Source organism: Biomphalaria glabrata, chromosome 6, assembly GCF_947242115.1.
Source record: "Biomphalaria glabrata chromosome 6, xgBioGlab47.1, whole genome shotgun sequence".
NCBI classification, from domain to species: Eukaryota; Metazoa; Mollusca; class Gastropoda; family Planorbidae; genus Biomphalaria; species Biomphalaria glabrata.
Window position 1 is genome coordinate 17,700,124 of NC_074716.1, and position 23,547 is coordinate 17,723,670.

Consider the following 23,547-nt stretch of genomic DNA (forward strand, 5'->3'; position numbering starts at 1 on the left):
GACATTTATAGGGAATGATTATCATTTAACAAGCAAATATTTTTAAAATATATATTTCAAAAAAAATAAAGCTTATATTTAGTGTATCAATTAGTTTGGATAAGTCATGTAATTAAATTTGTAATAGATCTAGGCTAATAATAATAAATCTGTGTGATTCGAAATATTGTTTTTATCACTTGTTTTACTTTAGCGACGTTTTATGCTCTTAGCGTTCTCAATACGCTATGATCTTATCACTTGTCTGGGCCAGCTGGAAAAAGGGGGGGGGGGGGAGAAAGAACAGGGTATTTAAAGAAAAGTGGCGGCACTATAATGGAGCCTATACAAACTAAGGAAATGAAAAGGGGACCATTGGAAGAGATGTTAAACTAGACAAAATAAACAAGAGTCTATGAACAACGAAGCGTGTAGTTATCTATTGTTTCTATTTCATGTTTGTGTTCACTCAGACGACAAGCTAAAATAAAGGGGACTAATTCAGCTTATACTACCACTTCAGTTAAGTACTATTTCTTTCTCTTGTTTGAGATACCAAGCAAAATAATGTTATACCAATAGTTAATTAACTAAGTGGTTAATTTTATTTTGTTTTAATTGATTCTTGTGTTATCAGGTAAAAGAAATAATTGTGAAAAATTTCCGCTTCATCCGAGATTGGGTGTAGGAGAAATAACGTGTACAAACTTTTCCGCAGACAGACAGACATACAGACAGACACACAGACAGAGTTAGTTGATATAAGCTTTGTAAAAAAAAAAAACTGTTTGTCATTGACCACATTGTTATGTGAATCACTGTCTAAATATTTAATGACACTTGATCGCAAAGCCGCAAATTAATTTTCTTTAGTTTGTAGAATACATCAGACGAGAGCGTTGTTGACCTATTTAAAGTTGTCTACTTCCACTGGAGCGGAAGTCAATATGTACAGAGTTACAATCTTCAGATATAGCAACATGACATATTTCCTTGTCCATAAAAGGCGCTATTAAAAAAGATTGTATCCAATCATTTACCATTTACCATTACTTTCTCTTCTCGTTTGTGTTTCTTTTGTTCTTGAAATGCAAACCCAATCTATAGATATATAAATGTATATCACATAGAGGTCTAGGGCCTATCAACTATCAACTATCCACTATCAACTATCAACAACGTACATCATTCACATTGTCTAATTATTGTTGTTATTAATAATTACGAGATCTAATTTCTCGAGACTTCCACAATACACGATCACTAAAGCCACATAATTATAGTAATAATACTAATATAACAATCAAACTATTTACGCCATGTCTACACATGTGAAAGAGACGTAATGAATTAATTGCAATGATCAAAGAACTTTGTAAATAACCAGCTCTCCCCTCCCCCCTCCCATTTATTAAAGAGTAGATCACCTTCTGTCCGTTGCAAGTCCTAATCAATGACAACGTATCGCTATAGTATCACAACATCAAACTCATTTCCTAAAGTGCATTGAACGTTAACAAACGGACAGAAGAATACTAAATGATCTTAATGCCTGGTAGTGTCGTTTTTTTGTTTGTTTGTTTTAATTCTAAAGTTTCGTCGCTTTATCTGAAAGACTATTTGTTTTCTCATAAACAAACTAATGATAATTTTCATAAAACATTTTACATCTCAGCATGACAGCGTTTCTCAAACTGTGGGACGCTCTCCCTGAGGGACCACGATCAGTTATTGGAGACCCAAGGCGAAGTGAATTTGGTGGCCCCAACATGAAATTGAAAAAATATTCAGCGAAAAAAATAATATTACGCAATTTTTATTTAACCTGGTGACTCCAACAATAACATTGAGGACAAGTTTCGCTATTTCTTCTATTAAAAATTACCCCTGTAATTATGCAGTGGGTACCGAGTCACATAGGTGTGACTGGCAACACAATTGCAGACTCTTTGGCCCACCAGGGAGGGCAAATTCCACCCACTGATGAGGCTGTAAGCTTTCATCAAGCCCTGGCTATAATACAAAAAAAACAGAAAGGGAAAAGTGGTTTGAGTGCTGGGACAAGACCCAAAAAGCCCGTGGAGTCTGGGAGCGCATGAGGCGCCCTGACCGCACTTCCCCGTGGTGGAGGCTGTCCAGGCCTGAGCAAGCTATTATAGCACAGTGCAGGACAGGCCACTGTCCTGTTGGCTCATATTTCTCACGGCTATGGCCAAATCTCGATTCAAGGTGTCCCCGCTGCGGGGAAGAAGAGGAAACCGTGCCTCATATTCTGTTTGACTGCCCCAGACTTGCTGATCTCCGTCTCGACAGGTCTGGGAAACTCAAAATTCTCGACCTGTATGGCGACATTTATGCACTACGCAAGACAGCAGGGTTTCTGTCCAGGGCTTTTGCAAGAGAGGATTTGAGCCTCTCAAGCCCTCACTCTAATGGAGTTTGATGATGATGATGATGATTAAAAATAAATTGTTTTGAGACCTGTGCGATGGGGGGGGGGAAGGGGGATTGAAGGCAGAGGTCATTCTTTTTTTTTTACAGACAAAAGTCCTTTGTAGTTGAATTGAATTTATAAATTCCCATTTCAGCAGTTTTCCTACTTAAGTGCTGCCGCGACTTTAGTTCCTCTCGTAGACTGGAGAGGCCTAATCTGTAGAGCCCTAATCTGCAGAGGCCTAATCTGTAGAGCCCTAATCTGTAGAGCCCTAATCTGTAGAGCCCTAATCTGGAGAGGCCTAATCTGTAAAGTCCTAATCTGTAAAGTCCTAATCTGGAGAGGCCTAATCAGTAGAGCCCTATTCTGTAGAGCCCTTATCTGTAGGACCCTAATCTGAAGAGCCCTTATCTGTAGAGCCCTATTCTGTAGAGCCGTAATCTGTAGAGCCCTAATCTGTAGAGGCCTAATCTGTAGAGCCCTAATCTGTAGAGGCCTAATCTGTAGAGCCCTAATCTGTAGAGGCCTAATCTGGAGATCCCTAATCTGTAGAGCCCTAATCTGTAGAGGCCTAATCTGGAGATCCCTAATCTGGAGAGCCCTAATCTGGAGAGACCTTCCCGTCTACATACAACACAGGTCAAGGTGATAGAGACATTTTTAGTTTGGCTTGTTTTTTCCTTCCAAAGCTGAGACCAATATAAAAAGTGCGACTATCACCAATTAATATACAACTAAAGTATTAAATGAAGTGCAGTTCACCTACTAAGTATGACTTCTCAGACAGTTGTTCAAGTCAAATTTTCCGTCACAAGAATGATTTCAGTCCTCATAATATTTCAATACGTCTTCGCCAATGCTAACGTCAGAAAGTTCAAATATCTCCCGAGTGACGTGCTATCGTTATTATTAACCCTAACCCTAACCCTAACCCTATCCTTACATCATTATTACTTTTCGTTTGTTTTTTATTAATATTTTGAGTATGTTATTTGTATAGTTTTTATTTGTAATGACTTCCTTTCCAGCACTTGTGCTTTGTGGTAAGACAAAATAATTGTTAAATTATTAAATTGTCATGTTGACGCCTTGTGGCTGCTACTAAACCACTTACTAACCTTATTCCTAGTAAAAGTATGAGAAACACTTTTGTTGAAGATTTTCGTGGTTAAACTAATCACCAGTAAAATGCTCTTTGATTTAAGTTTTATTTTTTTAAATCATCAAGTGTTAACGTTCTTTAAGTATTTAAGATGCAAAGAAAGATAAAGTAGGGAAAGCGATTTAAAGAAAAGTGGAGGCACTATAATGGAGCCTATACAAACTAAGGAATTGAAAAGGGAACCATTGGAAGAGATTTTAAAGTAAACAAAATAAAGGTTAATAATGGGAAACACCTAGTGATACAAACGAAAGGGCCTAGAAATTCGATTCATAAATGCCTTTAAAAGTAATGGAGATATGCTTTAATAAAAAGCTTATTAATACTTCTGTACAAAGGATAAACTGATGACTCTTATTTTGAAAATCGACTCTAATCAGAAATATATATAATTTAAATCTTACAATTACATCACATTACAAATGAACCAAGACACTTTTAACAGAATATCATAAAAGAAAAAAAAACTTTTGTCTATAAACCGTTACGCTAAAAGATGCTGAACTTTGTAACAAACACAATACAAAGCAACTATTATGTGAAATGTTTATTTTACTACCAAGACAAACTACAGTCACTCTGTTGAATCTTGTGCTAATTTCAAGTGTAGGGCAAAATTAGGGAAAAAAGGGGAAACTGTAGAGTAGTTTTAGGGGGAAAACACCAATCTGTAGAAACCCGTGCAAAGATTAACACTCTGCTGCTGATTGGATAACCTAACTGAAGATAATAATCAATTCAACAGGAGTCTCAGTCATTGGTGGGTTAAGGTAAACATGATTGACAGAGCCCTCAGATTGTCATGAGGCTTGGAGTTAAACAAGATTACAAAACAGAGCAAATGTCATGAGAAGACTCCCAGAAGATGGAGCGAAAGGCGTGTTGACATTTATGCCACTAAGAGTGCGCACTCTAAGGAAAGTGAAAGCCTGTTTAGGAGTGTACATAAAGTCTGGGAGAAAAATAAAACTTTTTGTAAAGCCTTGCACATCTCAGTTCCTGCTAATACATCATTCCAAAAACATGTAAGGCCCTACACACACACACACACACTCCATAACACAACACTACAGATTTGTAGGCCTTAGTCTGAAAGATGGGCATTCCCAGCATTCCCTGAGTTTGAGTTTCTGCATTGGCTCGATAACTTAATGGGACTTTGAAAAGTAGGAGGCATATTTCTAAAACATCGGCTATATTTTTATAATCTATAGTTGTTTTTTAAATTATTTTTTTTTTAACTTCTATTGTCCACCAAAAGTGTCTTTGCTTTCTTCACCATTTCATAAATATTTTGTTTAAAACAATTATTTTAAAGATAAAGAAAATGGATATAGGTTAAAACTATAGGATGGATACAAGAGAGAGGAAAAAAAAACCGACAAAGCGTTGCTTAGCTTCTTATACAGACAAAATACAATTAGACTTCTGGGAAGGCTAATCGGATATTCAATATGCACGGTTTGGGATTTTCCCAGTAGCAGACGTGAAATCTTCGTGTCACAAAAGTGAAAGATGCTGAGGAACAAGTGCAGGGGTGGGTAACATTGTGCTGTTCAGGAAGGGAGCGGGGAGGGGGGAACTGGGATAAACGTATTCTCATGGAACGCTGTGAAACAGAAGAGAAAAAAAAAAAAAAAACAGCGTTGCTGATGAACTAGCCGCTGGACGTCTGTTAATGAATTCTGATGCAAATGTAACCCAGATAGCAGATACCCAGATACCCAGATAACATTATTAAAGCACGTCACATGTACAGAATGTTTTGTGTGGAATAACTAATATATATATATATATATATATATATATATATATATATATATATATATATATATATATATATATAGTCTATATACGGTTTTATATATATGTATATTTAGTCTATATACGGTTTAGAAACTAAAAATCTAATAGAATATATATCAATAAAAGAAATTCACCAATACAAAAGAGTGTTGGGAGATAGTAGATAAAAATAAATTAAAATTATCATGCCATTAATATATTCATCACTCCAGAGCTGAGGTTTTACCTAAAAAAGAAACAATTACTCTTTCGAAACAAGGCGACCTTTAAAAATGTGTTGTTTTTATGCGAGTCAAGTACTTTGTACTCTAAAAACTTGACCTCCCCCCTCTTTCCAATCGACTCAAACCATGCAATTATTTTTTCATAAAAAAATGTGAAGGCCCAAATTGTTGATTTTTTAATCATCTGTTACGCATTCAGTAAATGATACATAAAACATCAACCCTGACTCCAATTTTGGGCCTGTCGGCAATGTACAGGGGAGGGCACACAAGGCAGGCTAATCAATCATAGGTGTCTGTAAGGTGCCCACTTTATACTAAATTAATGTCTGCTTTCGTTTTATTTAGTTTTGATTTTGCTCAGACTCCAAAGCAAAATCCTGAATGAAAAAAAAAATGTCCCCATTCAAACCTTGCCATCTAGGTCAGGGGTCGGCTACCTTTTGAGTCGGAAGAGCCAAAAATGACAATTAACCAAATTTCAACGTTTCTAAAGAGCCACAAGATTTATTTTTCTTCCGAACATTTCGTTAAGAATTCTTTAAACTGACGCTGGTAGAGCGCTTTTAACAAGATGCTGTTAAAAATCTGATTAACAAATCATGACATCAACTACTTCGTCTAGAAATGTTTGGAGACAAAGCGCTTCTTGGTATATTATGCATTGAACCGTAAACATTTTTTTGCGCCAAAGAATCGTAGTTGCCCCTTTATTTTTTTTCCTGTCATACTTCTGGCTCCATTAGTTGCTATTGAAACGATTTATTTATATCGATTTTATTGTCTTCAATGTATCTTCACACGACCTTAGCTCTATCTTTTCCTAAAGTTTGTCACTAGAACGGCAGCAATCCTAGAAGTTCTTCTTTTGGAACTTGGGAACACATATACCTGACAAAAAGGCCTATTTGTGCCGTGTCTTTTATGTCGTAAGACTCATCTATATCACGTGATAAGGCAGAAGAAAATTGAATATCTTCCACCTGTAAGACATGGAGAGGGGTGCGCAGAAAAGCGAGTACAAGTGGCTGAGAGATAGAATCGAATCAGAACAATTTTTTAATATTTTTTTTTCAATAAAATATATAATATTTGCGCATGGAACTAAAGAGCCGCAGCTTAACATCCAAAGAGCCGCATGTGGCTCGCGAGCCGCAGGTTGCCGACCCCTGATCTAGGTTAATGTTATCAGTTTCTCAACGAGGGTGTCATGTGGCCAGCTCAACGACCAAACGCCTTTACTTTCCACAACTAAGTTACGGTAACCATTAGAGAGGTGGACTTTGGGGCGTCTCAAGGACCCCAAGGTTTAACATCCCAAAATGTTAGCCGGGATTCGAACACGGAACTCCTCGATTTCTAGGTCTAGCGCTTTATCACTCAGCCATCACGCCCCATATATGAACAATTCCCAGTACAGTTTTTTTTTAAAGACAAAAATAAGTTACCTTTATGAAACTGTCCCATAGTATGATGTCAACTGTTGAACGTTGTTTTCAGGCGAGATGACAGATGACAGTCTCAACAGTAACAAAATGGGAACGCTGTGTGACTAGCTCATCCTGACTTTGAGTTGATGTCATACGCCTCTCAGCAGACGTGGATCTCGAGAGAAACCTCTTTGAGGCGAGAGCCGATTTAATCAATGTGAAGCAAAAAAAACAAACTATTCTTGTTAAAGTTTGTTTTACACTAATAGGACGTCACTGACGCTACTTTCCTATCCTGCAGTGGAGGTCCAGACTCAGCCAACTTACGTCTCTGGTGGTATTCTTTTTTTCTCTAGATCCTTACACACTGTGTTCAAGTTAGGATTTGGTCATTAAGACCTTCACTAGCACCATTTACAGAAGGCATGTGTTCGCGCGTGCAAAGTGTCAGAAACTGAGCTCTGATATCTCTCTAAAAGAAGGAGACACTACACACTAATGCGATTTAATATGTTAAGATGATTTGAAACAGACTTAGCATAGTTTCGTCTTTAATTGTCGTAAAATGATCACAGTTATTGGGTTGCATTCACAGCAAACCATTTTAATGTAGGCCTATCGTAGTTTTGTGAATATCAACGAAGATTCTAGTCTAGATCAATTCATTCAAATAATAAATATATATGTATATATAATAATAATAATTATCTTGTTTCCTATACGAATAAAAGCTCATATTTGTTTTATATAAACACAAATAATAAAAAAATATACTTTGTATCAGAGAACCTTTTATAATATTATAAACTTACTAATTCGATGCGAATGTCTCGGTAAATCTACTTCCTTTTGGTTGAAAGTCTACAATGTTCCTACATGAACAGAACAGAAGTGATAATTGTAAATCTCGTGAACAGTCTCGCGTGCTGCTGAAGTAACGAGATCTGTGCATCCATTCATTCATTACAAAACGTCTGCTGAATAAGCTGGCAGATTTGTGTCCCATGTACTTTCTTTTTCTTCTATTGTCTTTGTGAACTTGTACATGTAGACACTAAAAGAAATGTTTGGAAGGTGTTATCCTTATGAATTTTTTTTTATAAAATATTGAACACATGTAAACCAGAATTAGAATCGTTTTAAATCAGATAAAGGGAAGATAACTTGTACATTGGCAAGGGTTATGATCACTCTACCAAAACTCTGTCCTTGTTTCAATTTGGTAGAAACAACACACCTTCAAATGAATTGCTAAGAGTACAATAAATAAAAACGACAAAAGTCCCTCTGTCTGTGACGTGTTCCTCTTTTTTTTTCGCCTCTCTTTCCTTATCTCTCTTCCGCAAACCCTTTTATCGTTTATTAGCTGTGATGGTGGCGGGAAGAATCAGCAGACGACATTAAAGTTAGCCGAAGATCAACGGGCGATAATTTTACAGCTTGACACTTGGCCCTCAGTTGAAGCAGAAGTTCAATGCCAGAGTTGCATGACGGGACACAGAGGACATATTTAATGTCCTTCACTTGACCTGTGACCGCCCAGTTCACTTGAGATTTCTTGGAATCATGATTCCAGTTAAAGTGGCAGCTAAAATAAAACGATAAAAGATGGCTGCAGATGGAGTGGGTGGTTTCAACTGGGTTGCAGACGTTTGGCCCTATGATAAAAGGGGAGACAAACGAGAGGGTAATGTTCTTCTCTGGATAAAAACGAGATTCACTTCAGACGGCGTCCAATAGATCATGTCTTCGTGTCCAGGCGGTGTCCACTTAGGCACTGGAGATGTCGTCGAGCTAAAGTAAAGAGAAACAGATTGAAGGGATTAACTAGACAACAAGTCAGTCTAGTAGGAATGTCAAAAACAAACAAAAAAAAAAGTAACACTGTCATTCTAACTACAAAATTTGATTAGTCTATAACAAGCGATTGTCCCGAGTTCAACTTCTTGCGGCACTAGCCCCCCCCCCCCCCTTTCCCTCTCTCCCATTACATTCATTGAATATGAACCAATTAATTACCCTGCAGCGAGAGGCAATTGAAGATTATTCATTCATTGCGGGAAATCTAAAAATAGCTTTTTGTTTGGTGTATCCGGTATAGAAGACTAAAGGAAGTGCTAAGAAGGGTTTAGAAAAGGGGCATAACTCTTGTGCACTTTTAAGTCCTGCAGAATCAAATTGACTAAGCTCTTCTGTGAGTAGCATACAATAATTTGGATCTGAAAGATCACTTTCACTTTATGACTTACAACTTATTTACAAACAAATGGGCAACTTACTAGACGTACTACAAGATTTGATAGCTCCATTGTTTTTAATGTCATGGACCTCATTCACCAATCGTAAACAAACAACATTTTGTACGCGATTCTCTATCTTTTCTATACAAACTACCTAATACACACAGGATGTCACGTGACAGTTTTTTTTTCGTTGTTTTATCAATATTATCACGTGGCTAAATGTTGTTTGTTTATGATTGGTGAATGAGGTCCATTGGATAGTTCAATTTAATATCCTTGACATTGTTTAGGTTATTGCAAATACTCATTAGTTGGTTGCAATTAATTTTATAGTTCTATTATGTCTATACCTAATTTGGAACATTAAATAACGTCCCTGAACACAATGTATCAAGTTATGACGATTAGTTTTCTTTACTTCAATACGTTAGACTTAATTTAATGCACACATTTTATTATACAATCTGGAAGTTTGTTTTGTAAATGAATAATAAAAATAAAACGAACCTTACCGAGGACAAATATAATTTCTATTTAGCGTTTACACTGTAGGATTTGGTTACTTCCCCCAACGTAATACTCTCATAGAACGAAGAAATGGCTACAGTTTGGTTACAAGAAAATGTTGGAATGTTAAACGTGGGCAAACAAATCTAAGACTTTCTCAGCTCAAAGGGAAGCAGATGAATAGCTGAACAGGATTTAATGTGCCAACTTGGGGTGTAAGGGGTGGGAGTATGAAGGGGTGTACACTAGGTCAAGATACTCCATTTGTGATTATAGTTTTATTTCAGTGAATGGTTGAATAGGACGCGTGGGAAAGGGGGGGGGGGCTTTAGACAATCAGCAAACAAGGACTGGCAGACATGTGTATACACGATTTTAGATAGATAGATAGATAGATAGATAGATAGATAGATAGATAGATAGATAGATAGATAGATAGATAGATAGATAGATAGATAGATAGATAGATAGATAGATAGAAAGATAGATAGTCTAAGATAGATAGATAGATAGATAGTGTTATGACATGATTAGGAAGTAGTTAGGAATTAGTTATTTGTTTCGGGAATAGGGTAAAGTTTTAATTAGCGACAAGTGACGTGACAGATCTTTTAAAAAGAAGAACGCTCTAAACGACGCTAGAAGGAGGACGCTTATTGTAGAGCAGTAGACTTGAGTACGACATTATTGACATCGGACGATTCCCTTTTGAGTATTAAACATATTTGTAGAACAACATAGCAGCGTCGACTACCTATTTGATTGTTTCGGCCTTTCGCCGGTGTTACTGACGTGTTGCGTTCAGCGTTACCTACAGTAAGATCTACACTAGACAGATTGTCAAGAATCAACACCGCGCAGAGGTCTTAACAATAGATAGATAGATAGATAGATAGATAGATAGATAGATAGATAGATAGATAGATAGATAGATAGATAGATAGATAGATAGATAGATGACTATTCGGGGGAAGGGGGAGATGTAGAGAGAATGAGTGTGTGTTTGTAGTTATTATGTCACTTAAGCCATGTCCAGATGACAACAGCAATGTCCCGAGATCACTACGCAGATATGTGCAATTATAATTTACACAGACCTCTCTCTCTCTCTCGCTGTCATTTATCTTCAAGGCAAACCTCCCTCCTCTCCCGTCCACCAATGTCCCCTTGGCCCCCCCCCTCCCCACCTGTTGGAACTTCAACAGATAGCCCGCCTCACAGCTAAGCGATATATAAACAAGAGAAGAGAGAACCATGATTGCCACAGATAGAACCATCTCTTTTTTGTTTCTCTCTATATATTTTTTCTCTCTTCTTCTGTCACTCTCTTCGTGCCGCATGATGTATTCATGTCAGGTGACCGGGTCGATTGACCAGCAAGAAAAAAACATCAACTTGTTCAGGCTTTCTTATTTGTTCTTAATAGAGTCTGGTGTATGTACTCTATCTTTCTTTTATTCTCTTTCTCTATCTTTATTCCATTTTCTTTCTCTCCCCCTCTCTCTCTCTCTCTCTCTCGCGTTCTTTCATTCTCTCTTTCTTTTTAACTCTTTTCTACTTTTATTTTCTCTTCTTTTCTTTCTCCTCTCTTTTTTTACTTCTTTCTTCCCATTATTTTTCAATAGGAATGACTCTATGTATCTGGGTCATGTCTCAGCATAGTTCATTAATTGTAGATTGATAAGAAGACGTTTCGTATCATAGAGTATCTCAGAAGAATGCAAATACTATTCTATGCAGATATTCTAAGCGAAATATTAGTTCATTTTCGGAAAATATACATATACTAGTTTGTACAACTAAGTTTACAGGCGACAAAGTTGATGTTTAGTGGAAATCTTTTTTTTTTTATTTTTTTAACCAAGCATAACAAATAGAGACAATGCCGAAAGCGATTCTTGCTTTAAAGTCTGGGCCAGTTTAAGGAATAGAAAAAGGTTAATAATTAAAAACAAAACTGATAAATTGCTGCATCAAATCAGGTCATGTTATAACTGTGAATAGAAAGCCACAGACAGTCAATGAAGGATCATTTGTATTGAGTGAAATACTGAAAACAGAATGGTATTTAGGATTTGAAATGAAAACAGAGCAGAAGTTTAACAGGAGAAATGAAGTAATTCAATCGCTATAAATAAGTAGGCGTGTCATTTCTTAATAGATAAGTAGGCGTGTCATTTGTTAATAGATAAGTAGGCGTGTCATTTGTTAATAGATAAGTAGGCGTGTCATTTGTTAATAGATAAGTAGGCGTGTCATTTGTTAATAGATAAGTAGGCGTGTCATTTCTTAATAGATAAGTAGGCGTGTCATTTCTTAATAGATAAGTAGGCGTGTCATTTCTTAATAGATAAGTAGGCGTGTCATTTGTTAATAGATAAGTAGGCGTGTCATTTGTTAATAGATAAGTAGGCGTGTCATTTGTTAATAGATAAGTAGGCGTGTCATTTGTTAATAGATAAGTAGGCGTGTCATTTCTTAATAGATAAGTAGGCGTGTAATTGTTTATCTTCTGACATTTCTGAGTGCGATTAAATCTACAGTTATGTTGTATCTTGTGTCAGGGATGTACTTTCTGTTACTTCTGTACTTTCTGTTACTTCTGTACTTTCTGTTACTTCTGTACTTTCTGTTACTTCTGTACTTTCTGTTACTTCTGTACTTTCTGTTACTTCTGTACTTCTCTGTTACTTCTGTACTTTCTGTTACTTCTGTACTTTCTGTTACTTCTGTACTTTCTGTTACTTCTGTACTTTCTGTTACTTCTGTACTTTCTGTTACTTCTGTACTTCTCTGTTACTTCTGTACTTTCTGTTACTTCTGCACTTTCTGTTACTTCTGTACTTCTCTGTTACTTCTGTACTTCTCTGTTACTTCTGTACTTCTCTGTTACTTCTGTACTTTCTGTTACTGGTGTACTTTCTGCTATTTCTGTACTTTCTGTTACTGGTGTACTTTCTGTTACTTCTGTACTTTCTGTTACTGGTGTACCTACTGTTACTGATGTACATTCTGTTACTGCCAAACTTTCGTTACTGTCGAACTTTCTATTACTGTTGTACTTTCTGTTACTGGTGTACTTTCTGTTACTGGTGTACATTCTGTTACTGTTGTACTTTCTGTTACTGGTGTACGTTCTGTTACTGGTGTACTTTCTGTTACTGGTGTACTTTCTGTTACTTCTGTACTTTCTGTTACCTGTGTACTTTCTGTTACTGGTGTACTTTCTGTTACTTCTGTACTTTCTGTTACTTCTGTACTTTCTGTTACTGGTGTACTTTCTGTTACTTCTGTACTTTCTGTTACTAGTGTACTTTCTGTTACTTCTGTACTTTCTGTTACTGTTGTACTTTCTGTTACTAGTGTACTTTCTGTTACTGGTGTACTTTCTGTTACTGGTGTACTTTCTGTTACTTCTGTACTTTCTGTTACTGGTGTACCTTATGTTACTGTTGTACTTTCTGTTACTTCTGTACTTTCTGTTACTGGTGTACATTTTGTTACTGGTGTACTTTCTGTTACTGTTGTACTTTCTGTTACTTCTGTACTTTCTGTTACTATTGTACTTTCTGTTACTGGTGTACATTTTGTTACTGGTGTACTTTCTGTTACTGTTGTACTTTCTGTTACTTCTGTACTTTCTGTTACTGTTGTACTTTCTGTTACTAGTGTACTTTCTGTTACTGTTGTACTTTCTGTTACTTCTGTACTTTCTGTTACTTCTGTACTTTCTGTTACTAGTGTACTTTCTGTTACTGTTGTACTTTCTGTTACTTCTGTACTTTCTGTTACTGTTGTACTTTCTGTTACTAGTGTACTTTCTGTTACTGTTGTACTTTCTGTTACTAGTGTACTTTCTGTTACTGTTGTACTTTCTGTTACTTCTGTACTTTCTGTTACTAGTGTACTTTCTGTTACTGTTGTACTTTCTGTTACTAGTGTACTTTCTGTTACTGTTGTACTTTCTGTTACTGTTGTACTTTCTGTTACTTCTGTACTTTCTGTTACTAGTGTACTTTCTGTTCGGACCAAAAAAAGAATGCACGTATATATCTTTGATATAGAATGTATTGATAATTGCAACTAACGATGGCTCATGGATAACTAACCCTAACCCTAACTTATCTTTGTGTTATTATGGTAGATACCATGTAGATGGATTTAATTTAATTTTTTTATGTTTCTTGCCGAGGATTGAGAAAACACTTCTCTAATTAAAATATAGACCACTTTTTTGTCATTCTATATATATACTCATGATGTGTGCGTGCGTTTAAACACATACTTTACTGGCCACCCCTACACCCACTAAATATTTATAGATCCGCTAGTGAGGCCTATTAATATGTTAATTACATGATTCTACCAACAGGAACCAATTGCTATATCAAAAAATACATTTTTAATTCTCAAGTGTTCAAAATAATCAATATGCCAGATTTCAATCCTATGATTCTACGATTCCCCAAATTGGACGAGGCTGCCAGTTTGATTATTCAGTTGGTATGACTGGCCAAGAAAATGAAAGCGTGGACAAGTAAAGTATTTTCATTTTAATCTTTTTTTTTTTTTTAAACTTTTTGTCTGCGTTACATAATAATTTACTTTTTTTTTTTTTTTTGAACTGCAACTTTTGAATCAAAGCAATGTGGTCATCGCTTGAAGTCAATGGCCTCAATAATCAGTTCAATCAGTTTTCATGGATGAATGCTCGCGGAAATAAACTAGATCTTGTTATTGCTGGTTCAATGTGACAGGAAACCACTTTTTAAACTCCAAGTTCAAGGTCGGAAATCTATCAGGAAAGGACCGAGCCAATAAAAAAAAGCAAAATATAAAAGATGAAAACATTTTCAAAAAATACTTTAAAAAAAAAAAAAAAACTTATATCACGTGTAATTGTATCAATTAGTATGGATCAGTCATGTACATAAATTTATAATAGATCTAGACTAACCATAATAAATCTGTGCGACTAGAAATATTTTTACCAATAATTTTTATTTAGCGCAATATTATGCTTTTAGCTTTTTCAATGCGCTAAGATCCTATCACTGGACTAGACCAGTTAGAACGTGCTGTGGAAGGGGAGAAAGAAGGTATATATACATAATGGTATTATATGTGCATTTGCACACTAACGCGTCCGCTTGTGTTTAGGTAATAAACATAGACGTAAATAAATATAGACTGGAAGTAGGAAGTTATTTTTATTTGGGGGAAGTCAAATATGTTTGATGTACTATATCTATGTGAAAAAAAAAATGGCGGCAATTGAGCTATAAATTCTAGGACTAACATTTCAGCCAATATATAATTATGATCTTTAGTTTTGAAAAGTACAAAACTGCCATATTCCCAGTATTTTGCCTTTGTTTCATAATCATAGACATAGGCAAATATATATATATAGGTTTGTGATGTGGATCTATGTTTGTTGACATGGCTTCTTTATTAATGTATGGCGGTCGTCTTATCGATTCAAATTGTTAGAATTAGTTTTTAGTAAAAAAAAGTCAAAGAAAATGAGCAGAATGTGCTCTAATGTTCGTAGTACGATATTATAGGCCAAGGATAAATTCTAAAGGTTGAAAAAAAATTTAATATTATACACATTAACTTTCAGTTTCATTAAGTCAGAATAACTGTGACTGTCACTAATTTAATATTGATAGATCTAAATCTAATAAATATGACTAATATTTGTAATAACTAGGTCTAATACTTTTCATACTTTTTACTACTAACTATTAAACTAGTCAGTCTATCATCTATGCATGAAGACTATAGACTAGATCTAATATAAGTATACATTATAGATCTAGTGACAATCTAGTCCTAGACTATTTATTTTATATACTAACTATAGACCATAGTGTCTATAGACTAGACTATACAGATTACAATTATAGTTTATAGTATAGTAATAAGTAGTATTTTTTTTACTATAGTATTTATATAGACTAGATCTAAATCTAGTATTTAAAACTATTTATAATTATTTTAATTATGTAAATTTAATAGATTTGGTAGGCACGATTAGAGATATAATAATACAGAAGGGGTTCTATCAATTATATAGGTTATGGCTGAAAAAAAACAAACTATAAATACTTTTAATTTTACACTGCTCATAATTGCTGTATAACTCATACAAACTTATCTTTTCCCAAATGTTTCCCATAATAATTTTTACTTTATCGTCCAGTCTATATATATATGTCTATGGTAATAAATTAATAAATGAGTTACTAATAAGTCTTCCCTCATAAACACCAGTTTGTTATTTGTGTAACACGAATATTCTAAAGAAGGGGCAATCTGGGTGATCGCTTTTTAAATGCATTTATAAAAATAAATGTGAACGACCTGAATGCGAACTCGAGGACTAAAGCCTCCTCAGCCTCCTCTAATATACTTATACACTAACCACTTTGCCAGGGAAGTGCTTATAGCTATCTATAGTTAGTTTCAAATTTTTCTCTCTACAAAGTATGAAGGGGACTAATTCATCTTATACCACTTTATCAGTCAAGTACAATTTCTTTCCCTTGTTCGAGATACAAAACAAAATAATTATTTACTAATAGTTAATGAATAGATTTGTTTATAAATTTGGTTAATTGTTTTAATTGATTCTTGTTTTGTCAGGTACAAGAAATAACTTCAATAAATTTCAGCTTGATCTGAGATTGGGTGCGGGAGAAATAACTTGTACAAAAAGACGAGAGTTAATTGATACAAGCTTTATAAATACTTTTGTAAAAAGGCTTATTTAATGGGAAGAACTCCACTTTTAAAATTATATATCTCAATAATGTATAAGTTATTTCCCTTTTTCTAATCAAATAAATAAATTAATTACCAATAATTAATTAACTAGTTGGTTAATTTTTAAAATCGATTCATATTCTTTTTAGGTTCAATAAATAAATAATTTTTTTTAAAGTTTCAACGTGATCCGAAAATAGGTGTGGGAAATAACGAATACAATTTTCGAAGGGGGCGTAATCCTACATATTTAGCCGTGAATACTGAAGGATTAATTTCCTTTGTTGATATCAAACAAAATAATTAATTACCAGTAGTTAATCGACTAATTGGTTACTTTTTAAATTGATTGATATCTTGTCTATGCCAATGAATTATTGTGCAAAGTTTCAACTTGATCCTGTGTGGGAGAAATATTTTTTTTAAAAATATATTTCTACCTGCGTTTTTTTTTTTTTTTTTGCTCACGAGTTCTCTCTCTCCCTCTCTGTGTCTCTCTCTATCTATCTATCTATTTTTTTCTCTTTCTCTCATTCTCTTTCTCTCTTCATCTTGCCCTCTTTATTTTTATTTTCGTTTATCCCCCAATCAAAGTTGAAGTTATAATCATAACGAAAGAAAGAAAAATTCGAATAGTTTTCTCAACCATTGTGACACGTACTTTTCTCGTTTATTTTCTCTTGAAGGTTTTGAAAGTTTATTGTCTTCCTTTTTATTTTTTCCACCTGGCAAATAAATATCCAGGAGATGGTCGGATAATGCTTCAGGTAGCTGGCTCACGGCACGTCGTCTGACAAATAATTTATTTAATATGACAACCATTACAAACATTGCGGGATTTATTTTATTTTTGTCAATGTTTTGTTGGAGTTGATGGCTGCCTACAAAGTGGATCGATGAAAGAGACAATGACCTAGACAAAGTGGAGCTAGGGGAGTGGGAGGCTTAACGCTGTCCACACTGAAATGATGACGTGCTGTTTTTGTTGTTTTTTTAATTTCATTTTATTTCTTTTTCTTTCAATCTGAATTAAATTGTTATATATATATATATATATATACATATATATATATATATATATATATATATATATATATATATATATATATATATATATATATATATATATATATAATGCAGAGTGGGCAATACTTGATCTGAACAAACGAAATATTCGATAAACCCTTGAATAGCCTGCTGACAATTGCTTTGACATCGTTCTAACATTGGGTCCATACATTGACTAAAAGTTGGGTCCATCATTATTATAGCTTTTATATAGCGCTACTTTCATGCTTATATCATGCTCAGAGCGCTATGGTCCAATCTCTTTTGTGGACCAGTGGGGGGATGGGTATCTGGGAGAAGGTTTGACATAACATTGGGTCCCTACTTTGACGTCGTTCTAGCACTGGGTCCATACATTGACATAACATTGGGTCCATACTTTGACGTCGTTCTAGCACTGGGTCCATACATTGACATAACATTGGGTCCATACTTTGACGTCGTTCTAGCACTGGGTCCATACATTGACATAACATTGGGTCCATACTTTGACGTCGTTCTAGCACTGGGTCCATACATTGACATAACACTGGGTCCCTACTTTGACATCGTTCTAACATTGGGTCCATACATTGACATAACATTGGGTCCCTACTTTGACGTCGTTCTAACATTGGGTCCATACATTGACATAACATTGGGTCCATACTTTGACGTCGTTCTAACATTGGGTCCATACATTCGGTGGCTTAAGTCAGACAATATGTCTAAAAGAAATTTACGCCAATAAATTGTTGTTGTTGTTGTTGTTGTTTTTTTCAGATTCTTTTCTTTACTTTTCATGACGCTCAGCGGCGTGGATAGGGTGGGGGAGGGGATCCAAATTTGAAAATCCCTCGAATCCACACTTGAGGTGGGGGGCCAAATGAGTGTCGGAAAATATTTTGACATTAAATATGAAGCCAACGCTAATGTTATCTTGCTGTTCGTGGTGTTCTGTAAATTAGTGACCATGTTGCATGTATTCCGCACATTGGACATATATGTATTAAGTAGATTATCTCATGTCATAATGTCGAATGTCAAAATGCAGGGCCCCCAAATCCCTTGCTACGCCACTGATGACGCCTCTCTGTGAGTCTTGGTAAAAGAAAAAAGCTTGAGAAGTAAATGAAGGTGATTTGCTCAAAGTCCAGCTTGGCCAGTGTGCATCTAAACATTTCGGGCTCTTAGGGGTCTCACCAGCCACAGGTGAAGGAACAAAACCGCTATGCATCGCCCTCCGCTGCCTGGATGATAAAGGAGGTGGCCATCATCTCACCATACACACATAAACACCTTTATCAAAACACACACACACGATTAAAGCCTACCCCCTTACTTTTTTCAAATCTCGAAAACAATGTATGTACCTGTTATGGAGTGTGTGTGTGTGTGTGTGTGTGTGCGCGTTTATATGGTGACGCTGGGAAGAGGTTAGCTATTGGTTGTGAATGATGTAACATAGGTGGCATTGTCACTACTTTGTCTTAGTTTGGTGAGACTGAAAGGTTGTGTTATTGTAGTGAGTTAGATTTTGTGAACAAATGTTATTACTTTCAGTCTACTACATTTCTTTCATGTATCACAAGTTCATTTTGTCTTTACTATAAATAAAGTTTTATTTAGTTATGTTCACAAAAGGAAGTTATTCAAGTTATTGGAAGTTTGATTGGTTCAGATAGGCTTATAGTACGCCTATAATGGTTTAGCTGTCTACCAGCGGTTTGGTGCCAAATTTCAACCACCGGTAACAACAGTACCCCAGTTTTATTATTCTAATTTAATCACTTAATTTAATATCCTTTGGGTTATATTTGGGTTTGTTTTTTTGTGTTTTTTTTAATTCATTTAAATTCTTTTGTGTATCAGAAGATTTAGAACCTAAACTGAACTAAGTTTCCATCGTCGACAAGTCATCGTGTACTCTAGGCCTACGTATTAGTTCAGTTCAACTAGGTCACTTTCTTTGTTTTCAATCGTCACTCCATTACCAGCCTAGCCTTGCATCTACTGAGTGTAGTGTCTGTAGTGTGTTATATAATTGAAGACTATTAGATATGTTTACAGATACTTCGAGTTTGATCTTGCAGATAACATCTGTAATTATTATGTCAGCGGCCGGATCAGAATACCTTTCAGAAAAACGGAAGCTAGCTGAGTCGTTTCCTGTTTACTGGAGCCAAGGCGACCAGTTTTATTCTTCTGTCACTTGCAGTAGCCTGCATACTATACGGGGATTCTCAAAGATAAGGGGCGTGAATGGCGGGATGGGAGTAGTACGGCTATGAGCTGGGGGGGGGGAGCTATATTGTTCTGCCAGCAGACGTGGTAGGGGAGTTAAGGGTGACAGTGTCAGTGATTCAAGTGATAGTGTGGTAGGACACTGTTGCAGACGACAGCGTGGACGGTGGATACGGTTTAAAAAAAAAACGGATACATAGAGGCTGAAAGAGGAATTTGTTAGAGAGAGTTCATGTTGTGGGGTGGGGGATGGGAGGAGTGCTATGGGAAAACTGAGCTCTTCACAGTGGCGTAGCTAGGGTGAGAGGAGGAATTTGAAAATACCCCCCTGGCGCCACTAGCGGATGCAGAACTTTGGAGGGGGGGGCGATTTTTTTCCAAACCCTAACGCCCAGTAAACCCTAACCCTATGCATAAACGTGCATAAATATATATATATATATATATATATATATATATATATATATATATATATATATATATATATATATATATATATATATATATATATATATATATATGAGAAATTTTAAAAAAGCAGTGTTTCTCAACTTTCTGCGAAGAAAAAAACCCAGACATGTTGAACCCTTTCTCTTAATAGTTCGGGGGTCTGGTGGAGCGCTGTAAGGCTGTAAGCGTTTTCTTGCATTTTTCATTGCTGAAACGCATTTTCCTGACATCTACAGTTCATTATTCATCCTATTAAAAATGACCTTTTCAATAATGTTTTACTTGAAAAAATATTCTAATATGAATTAGAAAGCCCTTACTACATTGCAAATAAAACAATTTGAAGATACCCCACATATTTAGATTTAGGCTTTGAAGATCACCGACGAAAAACAAATATTATAATAATTTATTTTTTTTTAAAGTTCATTTGTAAGAGATACATTTTGTTCAATAAGCAAATTTGTAACTTTGTTTTGTTACAGAACTATAATTCAAAACTCTAACAAAAAGTTTCGGAAGTGAGAGGAGAAATTAAGTGGACCAATTAGACTCTACTCTAAATTTGTTTGCATTTTTAGGATTGAAGCATAAATTAAGAGCTATATTCCCAAATTTATTTAACTAGAAAAATAGCAGATTGAGTAAAGGTTGGAAAAGGCGACTAGGAAAAGAATATTTGGGTTCAGAACTCAATCTCAATCGTTACTCTTATTCTGAAAAATTTCGTATGAATTCTAAATTTTTCAAAGCAAAGTCTTTCTTTACAAAATTATGATAAATTTATGTGAAATTACATAAGCTCTGTCGCCATATTTGACTATTTTGTTTTAAAACGCCATGTTTTCGTCTGGAAAGGGGAGGGAGCGGTAGAATGAAATGATTAATCCTCGCTCCTTTTTATATTTTCTGTTAATGATTGCATTTGGCATTAAAGAATAGGGGTGGGGCGACTCGATATAAGATTTTATTTTATAGCACATATAAAGTATATTAGTGACAGATTTTTCTATAATTTTGTAATTTCTTTTCATTATAATTCAAAAAGAAAAAGCATTGGTTTGTCCGATGGGCGGAAGGCGATTGCATGTATCGCCCCTTCCACCTAGTACAAACCTTTTTCGTTTGATATTCACTAATGATAAAATTTGAGATCAGAATGAGGTACAACATAATATACAAATGGGTTCACATATCAATACGTAGCTTATATTATATAGATTTTCAACTAATTTTGTTCACAAACTATGATTTCTCCATAAAAGAAGGACCGCCCCCCCCCCACTCAAAGGGTTTAGGTGGGAATGGCAGTAGATGTATTCGCCCTCCCCCCCTCCACCCAATCGGAAAACAGGGGAACGACATAATATAAAGATCGGTTAAAACACCAATAACACGTTTTAATCATTTAGATATTTAATTGATTCTGTTAGTAAGCTGTGATTTCTACAAATTTATTGGACCACCCCCCCCCACTCAAAATTTTATGGGGTGAGGGGGGACGGGATTGATGCCATTGCCCCCTCCCGACCCCACCAAATCGGCCAAAATGCCTGAGGGGGGGGGCGAAATAATCTAAAAATAGGTTGAAATATAAATAAATAGCATATATTATTACCATAGGTAATAAATTCGTATACAATTGTGTGAATTCTATACCAAAACTCGTCCGCCCCCCCCCTCGGGTCGGCCGAGTGGGGGGGGGGGGGGCTATCGCCCCTACCGCCCCCCCCCCTGGATCCACCAGTGCGGCTGGCGCCCTCTTAAGGAGGTACCCCTAATGAGGGTTGTTGTTTTTTTTTACATTAAAAATTAAATTTAGCGCAAAATGCAGGGGCCCCCAAACGATGGAAAATTCCTAGTTACGCCCCTGGCTCTTCAACATCAATAAGTTCACAGTACATTTTCAACTTTCCGCGCTGACAGCAATCTGTTGGCTGTTGTGGAAAAAAAAATAATTTGCATTCGCATAATGATGGGTGAGTGTATCTGGAAGTAAGGTCTGTATTTCATAAGATAATCTAGGTCTGTGAACACTGTCGGAACCCCATACCCAAAAAGAAAAACAAGGTCGAATTGTTTTTAGAGACCTAAATCTGATGACATTTTTGTAGGACGTTTTTAGACTTTAAGTTATAATCATCCAAATAACTATCTTGAATAGCTAATAATACATCTAAAGCCGATGAATTTAACCGAAATAGTCTCTCTCTCATATTTTATTTTAACTGGCAACCAGAAAAGACATAATTTTGTAAGCAATGCGCCATCATTCAATCAAGGAACAAATGGCAAGTATCAAATATCATGTATAAATAAATCAAGACGTACAATGATTCCTCTCACCGTTACAGCAGTTTCCCTCATCAGTATTGATTTTTGAATCGTTACGTGATGGTTTGTAGCAGTGTGTTGATCTTGCACGCTAGAAAAATCTGGCTAAGTTACTAGTCTATTTCCTTTTCTTAATTGTCTATTATCCAAAGCAGAAATTTAAAAAAAAAAACATAGCACAACTTTCAATGGTAGGACCGTCCTTAACATGGAAATCAAGGACAGAGTTCCAAGATATGTCATGTCTAGATATGTTTAGACATAAAACAGATTTTACTTTCTGTATATTTTCATCTCTAATTTAAAATAAAGTTAAAACAGGAAGAAAAATAAACTCAAATACACAATGACAATCTGGCAATAGTAGCCAAAGCCAATCGAATCGTTAGCCCGCCAGTCTTGACGACTTGTCGTCTGCGCCAGGATTTGAAAGTGATGGAAGAGTTATGCTACCAGTAGCATGAACTGGGTGGCAGTGGTTGGCACCAGTAGTGGCGCTTTAAAAGTCAAAAGGGAGGGAGAGAGAAATAGAGGGTCCAGAAGAAAACGCTGGACAGCTATCACCAATAAACAAAGACGGTGCAACTGCATGACATAAAGTTGACGTGGGCGAAACTATTGCATAATAAATAGAACAATTAAAACACAAGATACAGAAATTTCACAAGAGAATTAGATGAATTACATAAATGGGAATCAAATTGGAGCATGTCTTTCCAACCAGAAAAATGTCAGTAACAAAAAAAATCTAAAACAAATAAATAAACCAGTAATACAGACTAAAAACGCAAATCACCTACCAATAAATGAAAAACTTAAATGGAATCCCCCATATTGATGAAAATATTTTAAAAAATCAAAGCTTTAGGGTTTATTAAAAGAAATTTCTATAAATTAAATAAGAACATAAAACTAA

At 35.5% G+C, this 23,547-nt stretch overlaps 2 protein-coding genes across 5 annotated transcripts in view; both read right to left on the reverse strand.

Annotated features, from left to right (window-relative positions):
* The window catches only part of LOC106051588 (synaptotagmin-6-like), a 95,622-nt gene extending 72,563 nt beyond the window's left edge, over positions 1 to 23,059 (reverse strand). The window contains exons 1-2 of one of the 4 annotated variants that reach the window (XM_056033494.1): positions 22,644 to 23,059; positions 7,054 to 8,829 (exon numbers count right to left, since the gene is read on the reverse strand). In XM_056033494.1, the coding sequence (XP_055889469.1) occupies positions 7,054 to 7,072 (19 nt within the window). In that variant the 5' untranslated portion in view covers positions 7,073 to 8,829; positions 22,644 to 23,059. Of the gene's footprint in view, positions 1 to 7,053; positions 8,830 to 9,785; positions 9,941 to 22,628 lie in introns of those variants that run through there. The other 3 variants (XM_056033492.1, XM_056033493.1, XM_056033495.1) reach the window with 3 other exon arrangements.
* Positions 12,637 to 17,378, reverse strand: LOC129926695 (probable serine/threonine-protein kinase clkA). Its single transcript, XM_056032279.1, has 2 exons — positions 17,218 to 17,378; positions 12,637 to 13,804 (listed from the first exon to the last, which is right to left on the reverse strand). The coding sequence occupies exons 1-2, from the start codon at positions 17,376 to 17,378 to the stop codon at positions 12,637 to 12,639; spliced, it is 1,329 nt and encodes a 442-aa protein (XP_055888254.1).
* Positions 23,060 to 23,547: the final 488 nt, after the last annotated feature.